Genomic DNA, 24697 nt, shown 5'->3' with positions numbered 1-24697 from the left:
AGCATGTCTCTGAGCAGAGGCCAGAGTGAAGTGAGAGAGTAAGCTAGGTGGCTACCTGGAGGAAAAGCACTCAGGTCCAGGAAGAAGAGCTGCAGAAACCCCAGGGCAGGAAAGCAGGTATCAGGTCAGAGCAGCAGCAAATGTGGTGAAGGGGAGAGAGTGAGGAGGAGACAGTGCCTGACGGCAGAGAGGGGCAGGGAACCAGGTGGAGCAGTCTTACAGGTTGTAGTAAGAATCTGCTTTTCATCTCACTGAGATGAAAAACCACTGCAGAGTTGTGAGCACAGAAGCCACATGATCTGAGTTATGTTCTCAGAAGCTCACTCCCCTGGGTGGAGACCAGACTGAAGAGGGCAAGAAGGAAAGAAGAGAGATCAGCGAGGGTTAGTACTGCCACCCCCAGGCAGAGATGAGAGTGGCTTGGATCAGGTAAGAGCAGAGTAGGTGAAAAGTGATCAATTCTGGGCCTGCTTTGAAGAAAGATCTAATTGACTTTCCTAACAGATCAAATGGTGATATGAGAAAAATTGAGGAGATAAGGGCACCTTCAAGGTTTCTGACCAAGGTGATTAGAGAATTTCAGAGACAGAGCAGCCTTTTGCCTAAATGAGGATGAGTTCACAAAAAGCAGGTGAGAGGTCTGGAGGGTGAAGTAGCTGGAGTGGTGGAAATCAGGAGATCACCTGGAGATATACCAAGAAGAAGATACCCAAATACGGATGTCAGATAGAGCATTTAACATACAAGTTCAGAAATCAGAGGAACCATGTGGGTTTCAAATTAAATGGTGATATTTAAATAGTTTTTAAAACCAAGAGAATGGATACAATTAGCTGGAAATAAAATGTTGGTAGAAAGTAAAGAGTTCTAAGAATAAAGTCTTGAGGCATTCTAATGTTTAGAGATCAGGGGGATGAAGGAAAAACCCTCAAAAGAGACTGAGAAGGAGCAACTGATAACAGGATGAGAACCAAGAAAGTGCTCTGGCTCTAAATCTAAATAAAGAATTTCAAGAAGGGAGTGTTCTATAATCTTAAAATGTCATCATTATTTGCTATGAAATTCGTATGTTGAAACTCTAATCCCCCAATGTCATTGCATTTGAAGGTGGGGTCTTTGAGAGGAAATTAGGGTGGAGCCCTCACTGTGGGATTTGTGCCTTTATAAGAGATGCAAGACAGGCTGTTTCCCTCTCTGCTCTCCACGTGAAGATACAATAAGAGGTGAGCAGTCTGTAAACCACAGAAGGGATCTCACCAGCAACTCACCATGCTGGCACCCTGACCTCAGACTTCCAGCCTCCAGAATGGTGAGAAACAAATAAACCCATGTTGTTTATAATCCCCGGCGTATTGTACTTTGGTCCAAACAAAGACACTGCTTCAAATAGTTAAAAATACTAGTTGGAACAATAAATGCATGTAAACACAAATAGAAATAGGCAAATTCTCCTATTAAGTTACAGAGACAATCTGAATGATATTCAAATCTTGCTTAGGAGACATAAAAATAATGCAATGAAGTGACAGAAATGTTAAAAGTCTGTGATTGGGCTCCCTGCTGGACTCAGGTGGTTCAGCAAGCATCACATTCAAAAAAGGAAGGATGGATATGAGTGTCATAGCAGGTGGGGGATGGGGAGAGATTATTCCTCTGTTTGGTGCTAAAAGGGGAAGAGTAAATTAGATCAAAGACTTTTACTTAACATCAGAATGGAACATGTAACGTTAATTATTTAATCAATGCAAATTAATAAAAAAAACAAAGATTTTCTTTGTCAGTCAGAAAGTCTAAATATGACTCGGTCTCAGGTAAACAACTCTGATATTTGCTAAAGCCATGAAAAAAAAAATGACGTGGGCACCACATGTTTATGTGCAGAAAGGGAAAGTCCCATTCCAATTGTCGATGGTCAGAACAGACAGGTATCCTGCGCCAAATGAAGGGGACCTCACACTAAGGAGAATGTCAAGAGGCGTATCTGCAGAGAAACCTGAGCTACATTCTACCAGTAAAAATAAATGATTCTGGAAAGAACTGTGAGAAAAAGAAGAGTACACTTACATAAACTCAATAAAGCTGGAAGGAGTGAAACCAGGAGAGCAGAAATGAGAAGAACTTCTGTAGGTACAGAGGACACGGCAGTAAATTGACACAGACACTCAACATAGCAAAGCAATTAGCATCCCATGCGGGGAGGAGAGAGGGTCTGTTCACGGGACACTCCTTTGTGGTCTAATGATAAGATGCAACTCTAAAGGGAAAAGACTTCCATACCCAACTTATTTTAGCATAGATAACACTGAAACCTAATGTTGAAAATATTAAGCAGAGAAATCTCAGCTGAAATGAAAGTCTGGTCAGCGGGGGTCCTTTTGACAAGGTCAAATCAACTTCCTTCTTTCTGAGCACTCCATTGACTTGTACCAGTTTGAAATAAATTCTCCCTTGTGCTTCTATTTACTTCTTGATCCTGTTGATAGATTTTCTTTCACATGTAAGACCAAATCATATGGTCAGTTTGAAATTCTATATGATTCAAAATATCTGATCAAATACATGTACTCTCCTCCTTTCTCACCAAACTTCCCACTGGGATGAAATTTACAAGTATAAATAGGATGATACCAAATCCATAATGTGAAAATAATAAAAAGATGAAAGATATGAACAGTTCCCATAAGACAAAAAGTAGATGCAAGCATTCTGATGGGTGAAACAGAGGGAGAAAGCACAGCCCAGAATGAACTATGAGAAGATTTTATTGGACATGCAAGTGAAGGAAACTTACTCCCTAGGAACCTATAGAGATTCTGGACTGAGAAAAGATAAGTGTGATGGAGGGCAGGAGGGACAGCATGTGGGGACCAGTTGAAGGTCAATATGTGGAATAGTTATACTAGTCTCCCTGCTACTGGACTTGTATGTGAGAAGCATAGTAGGCTAGCCTGTATGTGGGCACCTGATGTTCACTAAAGTTGAAATAAAGCACCTGGAATGTTATTTTTTCCTATGAGCACTTAACAGAGCTAAGCCACCTTCAAACTGATATTAGGTGGAAAGGAGAGGAAGAAACAAGTTAATAACCAGTTCCCTGCTCATTCATCCTAAAAAGAAGCCTTCCAAGTAACACAGTAAGTCCACATGGCCAGAATATTGGCCAAGAATCCCATTCAGGAAGAAACTTTGTGGAGAACAGGGACACGATCATATAAGAAGTCCATTCCACTACCCAGTTCTTCATTCTTAAATATAAAGCAAGAATAAATTAACACTAGTCATTAATAAGTACAGATGGTATCTCTTTCTATATCTTGAAGCACCAAGTCATCAACTGTGAATAGAGAGTCATTATACCTAGAACCAAAGTGGTGGCAGAATGTCATGCTTTATGGTTTCATATGGAAATGCATATTTGGAGAATGACCAAAAGATCTAAGAGAATAATATAATGGCTCCTTGGTCACTACTCTCAAAAAATCTGGAGTCTTAGCTTTAAATAATAATTCTTTACATTTTTAAATTTTTCTCTTTTAAGTTCTTTACTGTACATTATTTTAATGTTTCCAGATTGGTAAGAAATAGAAAGGGCTTCCTGGTGGCTCAGATGGTAAAGAATCCACCTGCAATTTGGGAGACCTGGGTTCAATCCCTGCAATTTAGGAGACCTTGGGAAGATCCCCTGGAGAAGGGAATGGCTACCCACTGCAGTACTCTGACCTGGAGAATTCCATGAGCAGAGGAGCCTGGCAGGCTACAGTTCATGGGGTGGCAAAGAGTTGGACACAACTGAGCAGCTAACACTTTGACTTTTCACTTTTCCCAATTAACTGGAAGATTCTGGCCTGGAGAACTCCATGGGTTGTATAGTCCATGAGGTCACAAAGAGTTGGACATGACTGAGTGACTCACTTTCATTTTCAAGAAATAGAGAAAGAAATTAGCTTTTTAAATACAATAATTTTCAAGTCTACCATTTATTGAATGCACCCACATGACAAGAGAGTTCCATGCTAGTAGTAGACACTGCTGGTGCTCAACCTAAACCCCCTTTTCCAGGCCAGTGGACCCAATTCGCAGCTGCTGCAAGCATTGGCTATGCTTGGGTCATAGCTGCCCTCTTTCCCAGAAAACTGATCTACACCAATTAGCATCACCTTTCTCCAGTAGAGTATACCCATGCTCCAATGAGTGCCTTATTCTAAGATCAGCTGTATGACCCCCTTGGCTCAAGGTGGGAGGGACCAATTCTATGGGGCATTTCATGCTCCAGAGACCCCCATGAAGTCAGGCTGGATCGAGTTCAGCTCAGCCGCGTTCATTTTTACCCTCTTCCCCTCCCCACTTGCTTTTCTCAAAATAAGATGAGTGTCAGAAATCCCAACTGTGGCTTTGTTAAGGAAGTCAACCTAAGACAATATGCTACCTCACTTAACCATAAACATATCCTGAAATATATATGAGTATAGCCTGAAATCAAGTCACTCATTAGCAACAAAAGATAATCAGACCAGCACCACAAACCAGGTTCTTTCCAGTGGTACCAGAAGACACACAAGTGGAAAGAGAATTCAAGTATCTTGAGCTCAATACATTTCACGCTCTTTCTCACTGCCTTTCAAGTGCTTTTTCCATGATTTGGAAATATTTCTGAGTCATAAGTTTCCAGACTGAGAATTTGAAGCAAATTCCAATTCGATTACATCCTCCTTTGCATGCTAAGTTGCTTCAGTTGTGTCTGATTCTGTGCAACCTCCTGGATTGTAGCCTTTTATACTTTTACATCCTTTTAGTCAGTGACTATGTGAACAAAACTGAGTAAAAATCTTAACTAGTCATTCCCAGCTTTTCCTGCTCTTTGGACTAAACAAACAATGTCATGTCTAACAGACCACGACTCCAGCTTTGTGACGACTGTGACTTCTAATTTTTTCCCTGGATCTATTTGTTGTTGTTCAGTCACTCAGTCATGTCTGGCTCTTTGCAACCCCATGGACTGTAGCATACCAGGCTTCCCTGTCATTCACCATCTCCTGGATCTTGCACAAACTCATGTCTATTGAGTGGTGATGTCATCTGACCATCTCGTCTTCTGCCATCTCTTTCTCCCCTGCCTTCAATCTTTCCCAGCATCAGGGTCTTCCAATGAGTCAACTCTTTGCATCAGGTGACCAAAGTGTTGAAGCTTCAGCATAAGTCCTTCCAATGAATATTCAGGGTTAATTTCCTTTAGCATTGACTGGTTTAATCTCTTTGGAGTCCAAGGAACTCTCAAGAGTCTTCAACACCACAGTTCAAAAGCATCAATTGATTTCCATCAGATCACAAACATTTTTCCCGGACTTTGGCATAAGTTATAGGACAATTCCACAGCACCGGTGAGTCAGGTGAGGGTGGATATTCATATTCTTGTTGGTATTCCCAGCTCCCCTCACCAACATTTTCTAAAGCATCCTCAATACCATATGGTCTTTGACAACCGATCCATGTAGGTCTTTAATCACCATAACATTGGTTACTCAGAGATCCTTCTCAGGAAATCTATACCCCTACACCCTGCTGTGGGAATGGGACATTCTATGGCTGTAGTTTATTCTCTCTACCATCCCCAGCCACACTCAAATACATAGGAATCAATGCACTCTCCCACAAGGCTCACACCTGGAACTTTGAGTTCTACTCAGCCTTTACTAAAAAATGGTAACATAAACCTCTGATCTGAATTCCTGCAACTGTCTAGGCTTTTTGTTTCAACCAGTTCTCACCTTTTGATGCTAGTCCTTCCATCTATCCATCAAATGTATCCTTATCTAATCCATCAATGTGGTTGCAGTTGAAGGTGAAGATGAGGTGGCAGACCTATAACTAAAATAATTCATGACTTACAACATTTTCAAAATAGTTGCTTAAGACTCCTTTCTGGGACTTCCCTGGAGGTCCAGTGGTTAAGACCTGGGCTTCAAATGCAGGGGGACTTTCCAATTCTCATTCCACTTGTGTGCCTTCCAATCCCTGGTCTGGGGACTAAGATCCCACATGCTTCACAGCCAAAAAGCAAAAAACATAAAGTAGAAACAATATTGTAACAAATTCAATAAAGGCTTTAAAAATGGTCCACATTAAAAAAAAAAACTTAAAAAAAAGACTTCTGCATTTATGTTTTTCCATTATTTTCTAAAGCAATGCATATCAAACACCTTGAATAACTACCTGGGGAAAGATCAAATGTACCAGGAACTACGAGGGAGTATCTCAGTTATATTATAATATTGCTGTCATATATAAATGCATCATAATACCAATTCCAGTGAGTAAAGTTATGGTACAAAACTAGAGTACAATGAGAATATTGAAAAAATTTCAGTCATTCAGACCAAACTGTGTCTTTAATTTCCCTTCAGAATCAACTGTTTCAGAATTATGAAAATACTTCCCTAATCAATCAAACCTTCTTCACTGTTCAGTTCAGTTCAGTTCAGTTCAGCCACTCAGTCGTGTCCAACTCTTTGCGACCCAATGAATCGCAGCACACCAGGCCTCCCTGTCCATCACCAACTCCTGGAGTTTACTCAAACTCATGCCCATCAAGTTGGTAATGCCATCCAGCCATCTCATTTTCTGTTGTCCCCTTCTCTTCCTGCCCCCAATCCCTCCCAGCATCAGGGTGTTTTCCAATGAGTCAACTCTTCACATGAGGTGGCCAAAGTATTGGAGTTTCAGCTTCAGCATCAGTCCTTCCAGTGAACACTCAGGACTGATCTCCTTTAGTTACTCTACTCTTAACCTCATTTACATCTAGAGAGATAACAGGATGTCTGCGCCCTGCAGCCTCAGCTCTCCACGAGGCCCTGCTGGGGCCCCAGCAGGTTTGGGCACAGGCTGCAGGTGCCTGGGGAGCACTGTGTGCTCGCTGCACAGAGGTAGGTGGCTGAGTCGCTGGGCTCGGAGTCTCTGATAAGCAGGGAGACATGCTTGTTGGCTTTGTTGGCCTGCACTGTAAATTTTCCTTCCTCTTTGTCTTTGTCAGCATATACATACAGCAGAAACTCAGGGCCTTTCCCAGGGTACTGTCTGTACCATGCGAAGTACTGAGAAGCACTGTCAGAGTAAGTGCAGCTGAGAGAGGCGATGGCTCCCTCTGAGACCGGCAGAGATGCAGGACTCTGCTCCACTGTGTTCTGCGGGCTGCTCACCGCTGTGCAGAGAGACAGTGAATGGTCAGTCAAAGAAGATTGGTTAGGTAGTGGATGCTTCCTCTCCAGAATTCAAGTTATCTTTTCACAGACCTCCCACCTCTAGCATCCCTTATTTAAGGGAAATAGTGTTCATGTTTCTCCATGAGTCTAGAAGGGACAATGACTCCAAATACTATATTTTATGGTCCCATAGAAATGCCCCAAACTTACAGATTAACTGAAGCCACAGGATCACTAATAAAACTCTTGAGGATTTCATCATTCTTGCCTCCTCTGGTTCATTGAGGATTCAAATTTTAAGCCCTAAAAAAAAAAAAAAAAAAAAAGTCGAGCTCAGACATTTCAATTCTTCTGCTCTAGAAATCATAAAAAGAGCCTGTTCTACCAAAGAAAAAAGGGACTTTTTTCACTATGCATGCAACACACCACTGAGCTCCCCCTCTCTCCTCCCACTTTCTCCCTCCCTCTCTCGCTCTCACTCTCTCTCTCAGTCTCTTGCTCTCTCTCTCTCTGTCTCTCTCTCACTCTCTCTCTCTCTCTCTCTCTCTCTCTCTCTTTCCCTCTCTCTCTCTCTCTCACACACACACACACATAGGAAGGAATACATGAGTAGGGTCCCTGAGAAGACACTGCCATCTTGTGGACTCAAGACCCTGATCAAGGAAATATTCAAAACATAGATCCTTACTATGGGAACTGATGAAAATAAAAGTTTGCCACTTTAGTTAAATTAAAAATTTGAGAAGCATATGGTCCAAGTCAATGTGTGTGGGGATAGAGCGATGTGTACATGTGTGTTTTACATCAAATGGCAACACTTGTCTGATTAGAAGCAATTTTATCAAATGGCCACTCTCTCACACTGACAAAAAGGTATTCTAATGATAGAAGTCTGGGTGAGGCTCTCATGATTCAGGGGATCTGTGTAGTTCTTCTTCATATCAGGCCAGACACTTCCTATCTTATTTCCCCACCTCTATTTTTAAAGAAATCTAATCTAACTCAAAAGAATCCTCTTAAGACACAATGGGATAACAAACACAAGGAAAGATGTTCAACATTACTCATTATCAGAGAAATGCAAATCAAAACCACAATGAGGCACCATTACACGCCAATCAGAATGTCTGCTATCCAAAAGTCTACAAGCAATAAATGCTGGAGAGGGTGTGGAGAAAAGGAAACCCTCTTACACTGTTGGTGGGAATGCAAACTAGTACAGCCACTATGGAGAACAGTGTGGAGATTCCTTTTAAAACTGGAAATAGAACTGCCATATGAACCAGCAATCCCACTGCTGGGCATACACACTGAGGAAACCAGAACTGAAACAGACATGTGTACCCCAATGTTCATCGCAGCACTGTTTATAATTGCCAGGACATGGAAGCAACCAAATGCCCATCAGCAGACGAATGGATAAGTAAGCTGTGGTACATATACACAATGGAATATTACTCAGCATTAAAAAGAATTCATTTGAATCAGTTCTAATGAGATGGATAAAACTGGAGCCCATTATACAGAGTGAAGTAAGCCAGAAAGATAAAGACCAATACAGTATGCTAACGCATATATATGGAATTTAAAAAGATGGTAATGATAACCCTATATGCAAAACAGAAAAAGAGACACAGATGTACAGAACAGAATTTTGAACTCTGTGGGAGAAGGTGAGGGTGGGATGTTTTGAGAGAACAGCATGTATATTATCTATAGTGAAACAGATCACCAGCCCAGGTGGGATGCATGAGACAAGTGCTCGGGCCTGGTGCACTGGGAAGAACCAGAAGAATCGGGTGGAGAGGGAGGTGGGAGGGGGATCGGGATGGGGAATACATGTAACTCCATGGCTGATTCATGTCAATGTATGACAAAACCCACTGCAATGTTGTGAAGTAATTAGCCTCCAACTAATAAAAATAAATGAAAAGAAAAAAAAAAAAAGATGTAAAAGACGTGATGTGGCTCTCAGCATGATGGCAAAGGAGGAAGCCATATATCCCTCTCCTGCACAGACATGGATGCAACAACGGTATTAATGACAATATGCCTTGAAGGACAAGGCAGAACCAGCTAAAAGTAAACGCGCTCCCGGAAGAACAAGCTGAGAGCAGTCACATTTACAGGGGGGAGAAGAGCAACTTCACTTCATCCGCATCAGTCCCTCAGATGGGTTCAGCTCAGTACCAAGAAGATAGCCTGTGCCCATCATGTCCCCCGTGGGGGAGGGGAGTGATGGTGGAGCTTGCACTTGACCTTCAGTCCTCTCAGGGCACCCTTTGTGGGCTGGTTTTCTATCTTACCTCCCGCCCAGTATGACAGGCAGAGAGCAATCCCTTGGGACAGTGAGCAACAAAGGAAAATGCAGGACGTCTCTTTTGCTGCCAGTCCTGCTCTGTGAACTTGGGAGAGCAGAACTGAGGTTCTTCCACCAAAGGGGAAAAGAGAGCAAATGGTGGGAGGAGAAAGAGCTGGCCTTACTTCTAGCATTTCAGAGTAGGAGTGGTTTCTCTCTCCCCCTATTCAGGATGGAGCAGAGCCTGGTCCCTTGGGACAGTAAGGAACAAGGAAAGGGAGAGTGTGGTTCTCCAACTAGCACTGCCCTGCAAGACTGGGAATCAGTGCAGAACTGGTTTTAACCCCACACAGAGTGAAGGGGGCCTTATGCCAGATAATGCAAAGCACCCTCCACGGAGCCAGTTTCTACTTGCTTCAGGTCATACTTGGCACTGAATGACTGACAGGGCTTGGTCACTGGAACAGCTAGCAGCAAAGGGAGAAAGAATGGTGTGGTATTACAGCTAGTACTGATCTGCAGGGTGGAGGAAGGATAGAACTGAGGTGTTTCCTTCAAAGGAAAGGACTGGAAACCAACGGGTCCTTGTCCAAATTTACTCAGGAGTACACTCCCAAAGGGACTGGTCTCTATCTTGCCTCATATTTAGCACTGCTGACTGAGGAAGGTCTCTTCTAGTTAAGACCAAACCATAAATACTGGGAGAGGTACCTGCTGCTTCAAAAGCTCACACAACAAAGCAAATGTACAAGATGCATAAAGAATCAAGAAAACATGATACAATCAAAGGCAGGAAATAAATTTCCAGTAACCAACTGAAAGAAATGGAAATCTGTGAATTACCTTAAAAAGTGCTAAGTGTAGGAGCTTGTGAAAATTTTCTTATTGCTTCTATTTTCTCAGTGAAATAGAAAGCCAACCAACACTTGAGAATGTGGATATCTGAAGATTTATTCCAAACTTGAAATATAATGCCCAAAGATTTTGAAAGCAAAAGAATGGCAAAAGATATATCACATAAACACTTACCTTAAAAAGCTAACATATTATGCCCTTGTATAACAAACTAGGCCTTCAGAATAGGGTTATTAGAGATGAAGACACATGCACATTGAATTAATCCTATTGATTCTGTTTCTATGGGGAACCCTAATACAGAGAACTTTTAAAATTCATAAAGAAATTTCACAAGCAAAAAACCATAGTCTCAAATTTGTATGTACCTAAATAATATATATTGTGGGTTTTACATACTTTTGTGAACATTTGCTATATTTCACAATAAAATTATTTTTAAACATTGATGGCTCAAAGAAATGGTTGAGTAGAAATGCTTAATTCAGAGAAGGATGAAAACAGAATCAGTCCAGGAAAATCAAGAGCAGAAGAGCTGAGAGAAGACAAGAGAGGAGAGAGGCGAAGGGAGCAGGAGAGGAAGAAGAGAGAGAAGAGAAGAACCTTAGACCACAGAGCTGCCCATACCTGTTCTGCTTAAACTAGTGGCAAGATGTTTGAAATACAGTCATCAATTTTCAACTACACCCTCAACAGAAGCAAGGATAGTTACTAAAGTAAATTTTTACAAACTTCATCAAAAATCAATGTGGCAACAGAAAAAAAAGTTCAAAAATGTCCTACAAAGCAATGACAGAGTTCAAAACACTGAGGCAGCTGCAGATTTCAAATCATTTCAAGTAGATGTGACTCTAAATCCCAGTCCTCATTATTTAAATCCTCTTCTTCAAGAAGACAGATGACACAAGATTGTTCTTGTTCTCCAGTGTTGATTGTCCACCTCCCAGCCTTGTGTGGACTAATTGTGAACATGTTTTTAGCGACTTTGCCTGGGTCCCCAACTGACAGAGCTGGGAACACAGGTAGATAGTTTCCATTGCCTGAGATGACACTTCATACACATCTTTTGATGCAATGGAGTGGATTTATCTCTCTTTACTTCTCCAATGGCATCTCTCCCAGTCACATTTTTTTCTCTATATTTCTAGCACTGGCTTGAAGTTGACTGGACATGTATTCCTTATGTATCCAGTAAGCAACTGGCAAAAAGCATTGTGAATATTGAAATATAAATATTGAACAGAAAAGAATGCCTAGGTTGAAAATTTTAATAAGGAAAAATGAAAGAGATAGGAAAAAAGACAAATATAACATTTAAAAATCAGAAGAAAAATGAGCCATTTAAGATCAAAGACAAAACTAATCTGAGAGAAATTAAAGAAAATATGAGATAAAATTTTACCAGTTAAGGTGCTACATATTATGAAGCATGAAATATATAGCTCAGAATCCATAAAAGAAATTTTTCAAAAATTTACTACATACTATTTTTAAAATTCTGCATAGCAAACATGAACAAAGTCAAAAAGATTGTATTAAACTTTTTTAAAGACATATATATGACAGTTTTACGACAACTTTCTTAACAGACAATGTTCTTTCAAATCTATGTTTAAATGACTGTAACACAGGCGCTGTTTTAGTTGCTAAGTCACATCCGACTCTCTGGCACCCCGTGGACTGCAGCCCACCAGGCTCCTCTGTCCAGGCGTTTCCCAGGCAGGAATGTTGGAGTGGCCGCCATGTCCGTCTCCAGGGCCTCTTCTGGACTCAGAGACTGAGCCCTCATCTCCTTCCCACCTAACCAGCTGGGAAGCCCCATAACCCAGTAGGGAAGGGTAAGACACGTGAATAGAAAATTTACACGAAAACATATAAATGACTTTTAAATGAAATTAAGTTCTGCCTCATTCATAAACTTTAAATAATTAAAAAAAAATTTAAAGCCTAGCTGATAAGCAAAAGTCCAAAACCTCAGTAATACACAAAGTTTAGGAAAATAAGTATTCTGCCTAATCGTGACTATTGGTGGTAAAACTTATCTAGGAGAAAATTTAGTTGAATCATAAAGACTATGGGTATGTTACTATCTTCAATAATATTTTATTTCCCTAAAATGAATACTTAATTATTATATTTTAAATTTTTAATTATTTTGGCTTTCTTACTTACATGTGCCATTGCTCAATTCATCAATGGCTAACTTCCAATTTTCTGCTGGGTTCGGAAAGTGATCACTGCTTATTATACAGGCACTGGTAGAGAACATACGTAGTCTCTGCTTATATATTTTTAGTCTTCCTATTTTCAACCTTCACTCTCTGAATGACCTCGGAACACACAAACACACACAACGCTTCAATCCACCCTAATTATTCAAATGTAATTGATGTTTCTGGTCTCTAAATTTTTCCACAAGGGTACAGCAGCATCCCAATGCTTCTTGTTCGTTTTTTGAATGGCCCCCAAGTATCACTATTTATGTGACTTTACCCTGAAATTACTTTAATCCTGGACAAGGAACTATTGGTGTCATACTCTTTTGCCAAATTCACTAATGAGAGTTGGGTATGGGGAATCTTCACTTCTTGTTCTCATGCCCTACTCATTTGTATGACTTTTGTATCAGCCAGAGACAGAGTCAGAACACCACAGACTGTGCCCAGAGTGGATCAGTCAGGCGCTCCACATCCAAGCCCCGCTGCTGCTCAGAGTGAGCGTCAGCTCCCCCTGCAGTTCCCTTCTCTGTGTCTCTCAGAGCACAGTAGTACACAACCGCGTCTGACTCTTGGACTGAGGCTTTCTTCAAGTGGAAGGATGTTGATTTTCTGTGGTATGTGGCTTCAAACTCTTTGCTGATTTCCTTCTCCTTGTCCTTCGTGGCTTTCAGGAGGAGCTGTGGACCTTCTCTTAAATAGTGAACATATCAAAAAAGAGTCGGGTACCCGGTGGCTGAGTAAGTGCAACTGATGGTCAGAGCAGCCTTTTCTGGAAGAGTCACTTGGCCGCCTAACTGGGTCATTGAGTCTTCACGTGTTTGTCCTGGGGAAAAATAAAAGAGTTCTGTGTGATCTCAGGCATAAAGCTCTGGGATAAAATTATGATTAAAGGTTTTGTTGACATAACAGAAGAAAGAATCCACATTTTTAGAAGCATTTTGCTTACCCAGCAGGAAGAGTATTATGGTCACTAAGCCTGAAGAAGAGTTCATCTCTAGAGTATCTCCTGAATAACGTTCTTGACTCTGAAGATGAAGAAATGTTGAAGTCACAGTGAAATTTAGTTCCACGCAGAAAATGTGTCTGTGTTAGGAAGCTGCACCCTCTGGTGGACAGGGACAGAAAAATGATGCATGTATCCTGGTCTCTGCTGCAAATCAGAAAAATGTTATCCTTGACAGTATCCATAAGGCACATGTCAGTCTTCAGGTGAGGCTTGGAAATCTGATCAACAGCTGTCAACACCTCTCAGGTCTGTTTTGTTTTTAGGATACTACCTGACATGGAAGTTCTTTAACAGAGCATCCCAGGTATTTCTGTAGTTAAGAAGATAATCAATTTTCTTAAGCACTTTAACATAGTGCTTTATAGTCACATGCATCCATGTGGGCCAACCTATAATCCACTGACTGTCAGAAAAGGGTTTTGTGGCTGATTACAGAGAAAGTAATAAGAAGTCAAGTCAGTATTGAATGAATCTCTATTTCTCAGCATTATACCCCAATTTATAGAACAGTGACTTACATTTATTACATGCTCACTAAGTATTTGCTATACCAAACAAAAATAATGAATAAAGGGCCTTTGATTGAGGAATCACTACTACTTGAAATATAGTATTTTATCATTCCTAAAATAATACCATTTGTAAGAAATGCTAACTTTTTAATAAGTATTTTCAGGGGGGAAACTTCACACTATCCTATCAATAGTCAAATAACCTTGAATTTCAAAACCATTAAAATATGAAAACAAAAGAATTATCATAACTGAATTTATCAAATCCTTATAGAATGACCTGACATCAATATCTTATTCTACTATTTCCCTGATTTCAAGATAAGATGGCTAATCTATTTGAATCAGCCAAGATGAACCCCATACTCTTAATGAAAATCTAGCTTCAGGATTGATTCTCTCAACACCCATCTGCCACATTTTGTTGCCAAACTTTAATCAAATAGTTTTCCTCCATTGGGTTGGGAACCCTAAAAATGTGGATTTCTGTCAAAAGCCTGGAGCATGAGTTAGGACTCTGTTCTTTCCCAGCTTTTCAAATTATTAAAAACATAGCTGATATGTATACAACAGCAAATAGTAGAATCAATGTGTGACTGATCTTAAATGACAGTTTCAGGAATTCCAACTATAACTTCATGAATTGTACTTTTCAGGATTGAGACCAAGAAGTGTAATTTTTTCCTTGACCCCACTGCACAGCTTGTAGAATCTTAGTTCCCCACCCAGGGATGGAACCAGGGCCCTTGGCAGTGAAAGAACAGACTCCCAGCTGCTGGACAACCAGGGAATTCCCAGAAATTCATAACTTTTAAAACTCCCAGATGGTTTTGTTGCAGCTAGTTCAATACTGGTTTATAAGATTTCTTTTGTAATCAGTGTCCTAAAGCAAGATGGTCATCAATGATCAGGCAGAAATGCCATTTTTTAAACTGGTCTTTTGCTATGAAGTAAATGGCAACCCACTCCAGTGTTCTTGCCTGGAGAATCCCAGGGATGGGGGAGCCTGGTGGGCTGCTGTCTATGGGGTCGCACAGAGTCGGACACGGCTGAAGAGACTTAGCAGCAGAAGCAGCAGCAAAAACAAGCACTTCTTTAGCTTACTTTTTATGAATATTCATCTTTGAAAAAATAAAATAAACAAAACATCCTCAAGGATGAAGTTCTGGAGTGGAGCGCACCTTTTGTAAAACCCTGTAACCGTGCATCCCTAGACAAACGTGCATGGGTGCTCAGCCGCTTCAGTCATGTCCAATTCTTTGCAATTCTATGGACTGCAGCCTGCCAGGCTCCTCTGCCCATGACGTTCTCCAGGCAAGGGTTGTCATGCCCTCCTCAAAGGGACCTTCCTGACCCAGCAATCGAACCCACAACTCCTGAATCTCCTGCATCGCAGGAAGATTCTTTACCACTAAGCCACAGGGGAAGCCCCATGCTAGACTCAAAGATGGAAGTTTAGCTCAGCCTGATTCCTGGAGTTCACTCTCCACAGATTTGTATCAAGCAGCTTCATCAGTCCAAAGTAAACATACAGATAATTTCCCTGATCTAGATTTAAGTAATAAAATCAGGCTCAGATTCTCTTTTGGGTTCACATATTCCTTCCTTTCTCCTTTATTTTCCAACTCCGTTGTCAAAAATGGCCTCAAAACTATGCTAGGAAGGAATTCTGAAAAAATTTGACACATTAAACAGAAAGCGAAAAATAAGTTTGGATGATGCTGGGTTGAAAATAAATGTATAACACATGGACACAGAAAGCTACTATCCACACCTTTAAAAAACTATATAGGACAATGAGAACACAGAGGAGAAATATTTGGAGTTGGGGTCACATTAGAAGACTCATGCAACATTGAAGAAATACATTTGCTAAACTTGGATTTTTAATTGTTTTATAAATACACAACATTCACAAAACTATACTGCACTTATTTTAAATAAACAAATTAATAAGATTTGACATGTGTACACATTTGTGAAGCTATTATTCCAAGCAAGATAATGAACAGTGCATCACCCAAAAGAGTTTCCTCACATCTCTTTATAATCTTCTCTCAATCCTCTCCCCGACTCCTACTCCAATTTTCATGCAGCACTTCCATCATGAACTAGTTTGCATATTTTATATGATATAAATGGAATCATGTGTACTCTTTGGTCTATTTTCTTTCTCTCAGCATAATTAAGATTCTTTCATGGTTGTAAGTATCAATGGTTCATTCCTTTGTATTGATGAAATGTCTCCCGTTACATAGATATAAAACAATTTGTTAATCTAGTCACCTATTAGCAAACATTTCTGTTAGTTCTAGTTGGAGGCTGCTACAAACAAAGTTGCTTTGAGCTTTTTTGTGTCACATTTTTAGTAGACATGTGCTTTCATTTTTCTCTTGGGTGAATATCTGGAAGTGGAATCCCTGGAGCATATGGTAGGTGTTTATTTGACTTTAACTTTCTTATTTTTCTAGTGGTTTTTTATAGATTCCCTTGGATTTTATACTAAGATAACTATGCTGTCTGTGACTAAAGACAGGTTCATGTCTTCCTTTTCAAATTGTGTTTTTTTTGCTTCTTTCTCTTGCCTTTTTACACTGGCTAGAATCCCTAGTAAAACACTAAATACAAACAGTGAGAGCAAAAATTCTTCCCCTAGTGCTGAAATTAGGGGGGAAGCATTCATTCTTTCACCATCAAGTATGATGTTTGATGTAGTTTTTGTAGAGGCTTTTTATTAAGTTGAGGAAATTCCTTAGGTCCTAATTTTCTGGAAGTTTTTGAACAGGAATGGATGCTGAATTATCTCAAATGCTTTTTCTGCATCTATTGAGGTTATTCTCGTTAATTATCAACTGCTACTTGTCAGCCCCTGTAACTACATTATTGATAACTTGCCACAATAAAATATCAAAGAATATATCACTCTCCCATTTTATATAATAAAACAAGGCTCACAAGTGTCTAGAAAGTTTGTGGCCAAGCTAATAATTTTGAATAGAAATCTCATTGATAGCAAACCTGATTCCCTGTTTTTTATACTATTGATCATTTTCAGGGGCTTCCCTGGTGGCTCAGAGGTAAAGAACCCACCTGCAATGCAGAAGCTGCAGGTTGGATCCCCGAGTTGGGAAGATCCCCTGGAGGAGGAAATGGCAACCCACTGCAGTATTCTTGCCAGGATAATCCCCTGGACAGAGGAGCCTGGCAGGCTACAGTCCACGGGGCCACAGGGGGCTGGACGTGACTGAAGCAGCAGAGCACACACGCACACAATACAGTCTGTTAACCGCTTTCTTCTTTATTTCTGCACATTGAGCAATAAAAAGTGACTAAATCATCACAGATTTGACCCTTTCACCAAAAGAGGACAGCAACACATTGGAAAGAACATCCAAGCTGCAGTTCAGGAGCTGACCACCAGGTAATGGCTTGGCCACTCCTTTCAGATCAATTGTTAGGCACCTGAGGAGCAGTGCACTATGACAAAGATGACAAATTCTTCTAGGTTTACGTGAACCCCCAGAGTACCAAAACTTCCTTCACAGCTCCTGATCACTCGCTTTCTCTAGTCCTTGAAACTGGCTTGTGATAAAGTAGTCTAGAGGATGGCTGTTCAAATTAACTAAGATAAATATTTCTCAAAAATTTAAAAACAGAAGTGTCATATGATTCAAGAATTCCACTTCTAATTATGTCAAAAAATTGAAATTTTGGTATGTGCCCAAAACACTGAGATATTTATATATCTATGTTTCTGTCAAAAGGTGGAAGCAACCCAAATATCACCAAATGAATGGATAGATGAAATGTGATCTATACTTACCCTAGAATATTATTCAATCTTAAAAAGGAAAGAAATTCTAAAACATGTGACAACATAGATGAAACTTGAGTACATCATGATAAATGAAATAAGACACAAAATGACCTGTGGTGCATGATTCCACTTCTACAGGATGTCTAAAGTAGTCAAACTCAGAGAAAGTAGAAGAGTAGTGGTCAGGAGCTAGAGGAACAGGGGAATGGGGAGCTACTCTTTAATGAGCACAAATTTTCAGTTTTTCAACATGAAAAGAGTTCTAGAGATGAATAATGTTTCTGTTTAATGATAATGTAAATGTATTTAATATCACTATATTCAGTTCAGTTCAGTTCACTCAGTCGTATCCGACTCTTTGCGACCCCATGAATTGCAGCACGCCAAGCCTCCCTGTCCATCACCAACTCCCAGAGTTTACTCAAACTCATGTCCATCGAGTCAGTGACACCATCCAGCCATCTCATCCTCTGTCATCCCCTTCTCCTCCTGCCCCAAATCCCTCCCAGCATCAGGGTCTTTTCCAATGAGTCAACTCTTCGCATGAGGTGGCCAAAGTATTGGAGTTTCAGCTTTAGCATCAGTCCTTCCAATGAACAGCCAGGACTGATCTCCTTTAGAATGGACTGGTTGGACCTCCTTGCAGTCCAAGGGACTCTCAAGAGTCTTCTCCAGCACCACAGTTCAAAAGCATCAATTCTTTGGTGCTCGGCTTTCTTCACAGTCCAACTCTCACATCCATACATGACCACTGAAATGATCACTGTGTTATACACTTAAACTTATTAATATGGAAAAAAAAATATCTGTTAGGATGGTATGATTTTTTGAGTTAAACAAATTTAAGACTTTTTTAAATTAACTTTTACTGGAGTACAGTTGATTTACTGTGTCATTTTCCACTGTACAGCAAAGTGAATCAGTTGTGCACACACAGCACACCCAGTCTGTTTAGAATTATATTCCCATGTAGGTCCTTACAAAGTATTAAGCAGAGTTCCCTGTGCCCTTCAGTAGGTTTCTTATTAGTTATCTGTCTATATTATATATGTAGTAGTGTGTATATGACAATCCCAGCCTCCTAATTTATCCCTCCCCTACTTCCCCCTTGGTAACCATAAATTTGTTTCCTATATCTGTGGCTCTACTTCTGTTTTGGAATTAGGTTCATTTGTACCATTTTTTAAAATTCCACATATAAGTAATATATGATATTTGTCTTTGTTTGACTTCAGTCAGTGTGACAATCTCCAGGTCCATCCATGTTGCTGCAAATGGCATTACCTCATTGTTTTTATGGCTGAGTAATATTGCATAGTATACATGTACCACACCTTCTTTATCCATTCTTTCCATAGACATATAGGTTGCTTCCATGTCCTTGGTATTGTAAATAGTGCTGCAGTGAACATTAGGGTGCATGTATTTTTTCAAATTATGGTTTTCTCCAGATTTATGCCCAGGAGTGGAATCGCTGGGTCATATGGTAGCACTCTTTTTAGTTTTTTAAGGAGCTTCCATACTGTTCTCCATAGTGGCTATACCAATTTACATTTCCACCAACAGTGTAGGAGTGTTCCCTTTTCTTCTTTTCTCCACACCTTCTCCAGCATTTATTGCTTGTAGATTCTTTGATGATGGCCATTCTGATCAGTGTGAGTGAAAGTGAAAGTCACTCAGTCATGTCCGACATTTTGTGATCCCATGGACTATACAGTCCATGGAATTTTCCAGGCCAGAGTACTGGAGTGGGTAGCCTTTCACTTCTCCAGGGGATCTTCCCAATCCAGGAATCAAACCCAGGTTTCCCACATTGCAAGCAGATTTTTTGCCAGCTGAGCCACCAGGGAAGCCCAAGATTTTGTACCAACTGAGCCACCAGGGAAGCCCAAAGATCAGTGTGAAGTGACATCTCATTGTAGTTTTGATTTGCATTTGTCTAGTAATTAGTGGTGTTGAGCATCTTTTCATATGCCTCTTGGTCACCTGTACATGTTCTTTGGAGAAGTGTCTATTGGATCGTCCCCTCATTTTTATTTGAATTGTTTTGGTTTTTTTTTAATATGGATCTGCATGAGCTGTTTGTATATTTTGGAGACTAATCCCTTGTCAATTCGGTTGTGAATATTTTCTCTCTCTGTGAATTTTCTTTCTGTTTTGTTTATGATTTCCTTTGCTATGCAAAAGCTTTTAAGTTTAGTTAGGTTCCATTTGTTTCTTTTTATTTTTATTTTCATTACTCTAGGAGGTAGACCAAGGAAAGATTCTAGTGTGATTTATGTCAAAGAGTGTTCTGCCTATGTTATCCTCTAACAGTTTTATAGTATCCAGTCTTACATTTAGGCCTTTAAACCATTTTGAGTCTATTTTTGTGTATGATGTTAGAGAGTGTTCTGATTTCATTCTTTTACATTTAGCTGTCCAGTTTTTCCAGCCTCACTTATTCTACTCTACACAATTGCTTTCCAAATACAAAAATAAGAAGCAGCTACTATACAAGATCACTTAGCAACCACCCATTACCATTCAACTTTTAAAACACTGACAAAAATGGGATTCAAGTTAGAAGGAAGAAGTTGCAGAGAAGGAATATTTGGGATTGTGTAACAATGATTGAACGAGAGGGCCTAGAAGGGTGCAAAATCAGCCACATGATGGCAAAAATGCTTTTGGAAGAGCGTGCAGTGAAAGGCAAGACCAGAGACAGAACATAATTCATACAGTACTTTGCAAAATGTCCTTCTAAGAGCCACTAATTATTGATCTTTTTGTGGATAAGACTAAAGAGAGGCAGGAAAAACTTACATTATGGAAATTGAGCCATTCAATGATAGAGGTGTTAATAAGAAGCAATGAGTATTAGCACAAAGTAGGCACCTTAGAATGTAAATAAAGGTACTATTAACTCAGCTAACAAAACTAAAATGAATGAATTTATTAAATGGTGAAAAACAACATGATATTCAAAAGAAGGAAAATCACACAGAGATTTCATGACAAAACAATGCCTATAACATAACATATAGTCAATTAATATTTAATGATTTGCTAGGAAAATTAAATAACCAGTCTTGTTTAGGCTTCAGAGACAAAGCAGAACAGGCCTCTGACCTTGCTTCTAAACTTCCTGGACAGTGCCCTAACTGTGAGTAACTGCCTGCTGTGAGTGCAAGACTTCCAGCACAATGGATAAAATGGGGAAGGAATCTTGAGATTGTTGAGCTCCTAGAGGGATCCCCCAGCCTGAGCAACATTCCAAGTTTTACATGACTAAACGAACAGCATTAACATGAAACCAGAGCTGCAACTGGGTCACAGATTGATGATGATATCAGTTTGCAACTGCCCTGCGATTGTAAATGAGAGCCCTGAACTGTAATCTTTGAAGTCTTACCCATGGAAAGGACTCTTTTCATAACTGGGACTCCAGAAGTGCTGTGACCTGGGACTTCCCAGTGCTGGAAACTCTCAAGTCTGGATGTTGGTCAAAACCCAATTTGTTGATGTATCATCTACTCTTTCTATTTTCTTTTAATGTTAGTGTGTTTAATGCTAATATATTAAAAGTAAACTAGATAATTCTCCAATAAACATCTATATTATTTATTTGTATATAACAAGTGGCTTATTTTGTTAACAAATCCTTTGAACCTGAGACAAAAGTGAAAACTTTTGGTGAAACATGAATAAATTGAAATGAAAATCCAACAATTCACACATATTTTTACTGATTTATAATTCAGACATTTCTGAATTTCCTTAGTCAATTCTTCTAGCTCATATGAATCACTGCATGGCAAGGATTTTATGTGGCTAATTTCTGTCCTCAGTACATAATTTTACATTTTTAATAAATAAATAATTTAAACCTAAATTTTTAGGGATAAGGATTTTTTTTAATGAATGATAGCTCTGAATATGGCCTCTGAACCTAGAGAACTGTTTTCTTAGAATGAGTATCTTCTCTCTAACCCTATGCTTGTGCAACCATAATCACTTCCTGTCTGTGCTGGCAACTCCCTGCCCTGGTCCCTACGGCAGGTGGAGCAGGGCCCTGGGTTTTGGTGCAGGTCCCTCCTCCACACGTCTCACTGTGGGCTCTCTCAGCGCACAGAAATACACTGCAGAGTCCTCCAGCTGTGAAGCTGAGATGACAAGTGTGATAGATTTTCCTGCTTTCTGGAAATTCAATGAGTAGCGACCTTCTGTGGCATTTTGCTGGTTATGAGAATCCTGACGAATAAGGAGAATCATCCCCCCACTGCTGGGCTGCTTGTACCAGAATAAACTATACTGTGATTCCCTGGTGTCATACTTGCAGTCCAGGGTCACAGCTTCCTTCTCCTGCACTGATACTTGTGGTGGTTGTTCTTGAGTTACCTTCTGGGCAATAATGGATCACAAAGAAAAAAAAAAAAAGAATCAGAACTTTAGGAATAAGTGGTGTGGAATAAAGAAATCCTATCTTAGACCCTACTACCCCTTCTTCCCAGGGTTCCCATAAGACTGCCTGTTCCCCCAGTCCTTAGGTCACAGAGGAGGCACAGTTCCATTGGGACCATCCTTACCTAAACACAGTGAAGCCACGACCACCTTCAGAAGGCTGGAGAGAAGCATGTTTCAGCTCTCCGCTAGATGGAAAATATCTTCTTCTTCAATGTCAAGACTTTGCAAGGTGAGATGAGCCTGACAGGGTGAGGGAAGGATTGCTGGGTGTGTGCTGCTGCTGCCTCACAACAGGAAACAGGGGTTTCCTGGAGTAGCAAGTTGATGTGGCTCATGTCAACATCTCTATGGACCAGGTGAGTGTCTCACTCACCCCAAACTTCCTTTTGTATTAACCAGCTCTTCAGTTCAGTTCGGTTCAGTTCAGTCACTCAGTTGGGTCCAATTCTATGTGACCCCATGAACCACAGCACGCCCGGCTTCCCTGTCCATCACCAACTCCCGGAGTCCACCCAAACCCATTTTCAGTTGATACCAATTACATCTGAAAATAAACACAAGTCAAATTTGATATTGAAAGGAAGAGTGATAATTTGACTAACTACTGTGTTCAGTTGTTGCATCTATGATGGGACTTGTTTCAAGATACTGCATGTAATGGATTATGGAAACAACATAAGATGTAGTGATCAGTTTCACCCTAGATAATATACATGTTTCAATGCTGTTCTCTTGAAACATCCCACCCTCGCCTTCTCCCACAGAGTCAGGAAAAACAATAAAGAATAATAGTGGTAATAATTCTTCAGAGATCTGAAAGGTGTCCAAGAAGATCAAAACTACTTACAATAGAAATTCCAGAAGAATGATAAAAAAGCAAAAATCAATGAAATCAATCTCCCCAAATTTATTAAATACCTGAGAATATATTAACAGGTTTAAATGCTCAGGATCTCCCCAAAATGAAACAATAGAGAGTAACATTTTTAACACAGTAAGTTTTTTGAATTTCAAGGTGAAAGGAAAATCTCTCCACTTATCTATGGTTGAAATAAAGAGGTTTACCTAAAATAAAAAAAAAAGAAAAAAAAAAAAGATGTAATGATCTTTTATCCTCATACCTACATATGCTTTCTTTCATTTAAGATAGAAATAAATTGCTTTATGAAAAGAAGACAAATCCGTTTGTGTTAATTACTGCAGCTTTCTCAACCTACATATCAATATAGCAATCACTATAATTCTTCACCACCACATCTGCTCAGTTACCTAACTTGGGACCTAATAGTAGGAGAAAAGATAATCCCCCTTTACAGAAAGCTAGAATGAATCTCACAGACATGGAGTCCTGTCACAGTGGTCCCTTTCTCTTCTCTATTTGTTCTGACAGCCCAGGTCTGTTCAGAGAGGTCAAATAGATGCTAGATAATTGGTCATCAGGTTATCAAACTTTTGAATTTATGTTGTTCCCATTAATTCATTTGGAACCCTCTCAGTCAGGTCCAACTCTCTGTGACCCCAGACCTGCCAGGCTCCTCTGACCATGGCATTCTCCAGGCAAGAATACTGGAGTGGGTAGCCATTCCCTCCTCCAGTGGATCATTTCCAACCCCAGGATTGAACCCAGGTCTCCTGCATTGTAGGCAGGTTCTTGATCATCTGAGCCACCAGGGAAGCCCAAAAGAGCCAGAAAAAGCCTCTATATTCTGTGTACCTAGTTCTAAGGGAATATACCACAAGAGACCTCCATAAGACAGTTGATCATGAAACTACTACTGATTATAATATTTGTGTAAGAATGTAAAAGGAAAGCCATGCCTAAGGTTAAACAACATGGTGTCAACTACAAATTGTCACTTGCCAAGAGTATTTGTCAGCAACTGAACAACAGCAAGGGCATTTGTCTTCCACCTCGACAGAGACTGAACCCTGCACTGCTGTAGCTGCTGACCTTCAAAACCCTCTGAGGGTAATGCAGGGTGGACAGTGAGGCACTCTGTGCTCCCAGGGAAACTGGTGAAACATGTCTTTACATAGTTAGATATTTTCAGGAACTGATTTCATGATCCCAATCCTTGCATCTCTTCATATCTAGAAAAACACTAAATCCTTTCATGGTGACATCAGCTCCTTGGGACTAGCAGAAAATCTTTCATAAAGTAAGCACTTGATTGTGTTGAATTCCCCCTTTGCCAAAATCTTATATGTTGACCTTCCCCCACTACCTCTTTGGAGCAGTCTCTCCGGGCTATCTGAGCTTCGGTCTCCCCGGCTGCAGTCCTCATTTTGCCCCAAGTAAAACTTAGCTCACAGCTCTCACATTGTGCATCTTTTCAGTCAACAATGA

At 40.1% G+C, this 24697-nt stretch overlaps 2 gene segments (V, D, J or C); both read right to left on the bottom strand.

Annotated features, from left to right (window-relative positions):
- Positions 1 to 6677: 6677 nt before the first annotated feature.
- On the bottom strand, positions 6678 to 7731 carry LOC122443247. The segment is given in 3 exon segments: positions 6678 to 7195; positions 7407 to 7499; positions 7722 to 7731. Coding segments are annotated over 2 exon segments (417 nt in total).
- Positions 7732 to 21906: 14175 nt separating this feature from the next.
- Positions 21907 to 22585, bottom strand: LOC122443252. The segment is given in 2 exon segments: positions 21907 to 22297; positions 22466 to 22585. Coding segments are annotated over 2 exon segments (417 nt in total).
- Between the last annotated feature and the right edge of the window lie 2112 nt (positions 22586 to 24697).

Source organism: Cervus canadensis, chromosome 6, assembly GCF_019320065.1.
Source record: "Cervus canadensis isolate Bull #8, Minnesota chromosome 6, ASM1932006v1, whole genome shotgun sequence".
NCBI classification, from domain to species: domain Eukaryota; kingdom Metazoa; phylum Chordata; class Mammalia; order Artiodactyla; family Cervidae; genus Cervus; species Cervus canadensis.
This window is presented reverse-complemented; position numbering and strand designations above follow the sequence as displayed.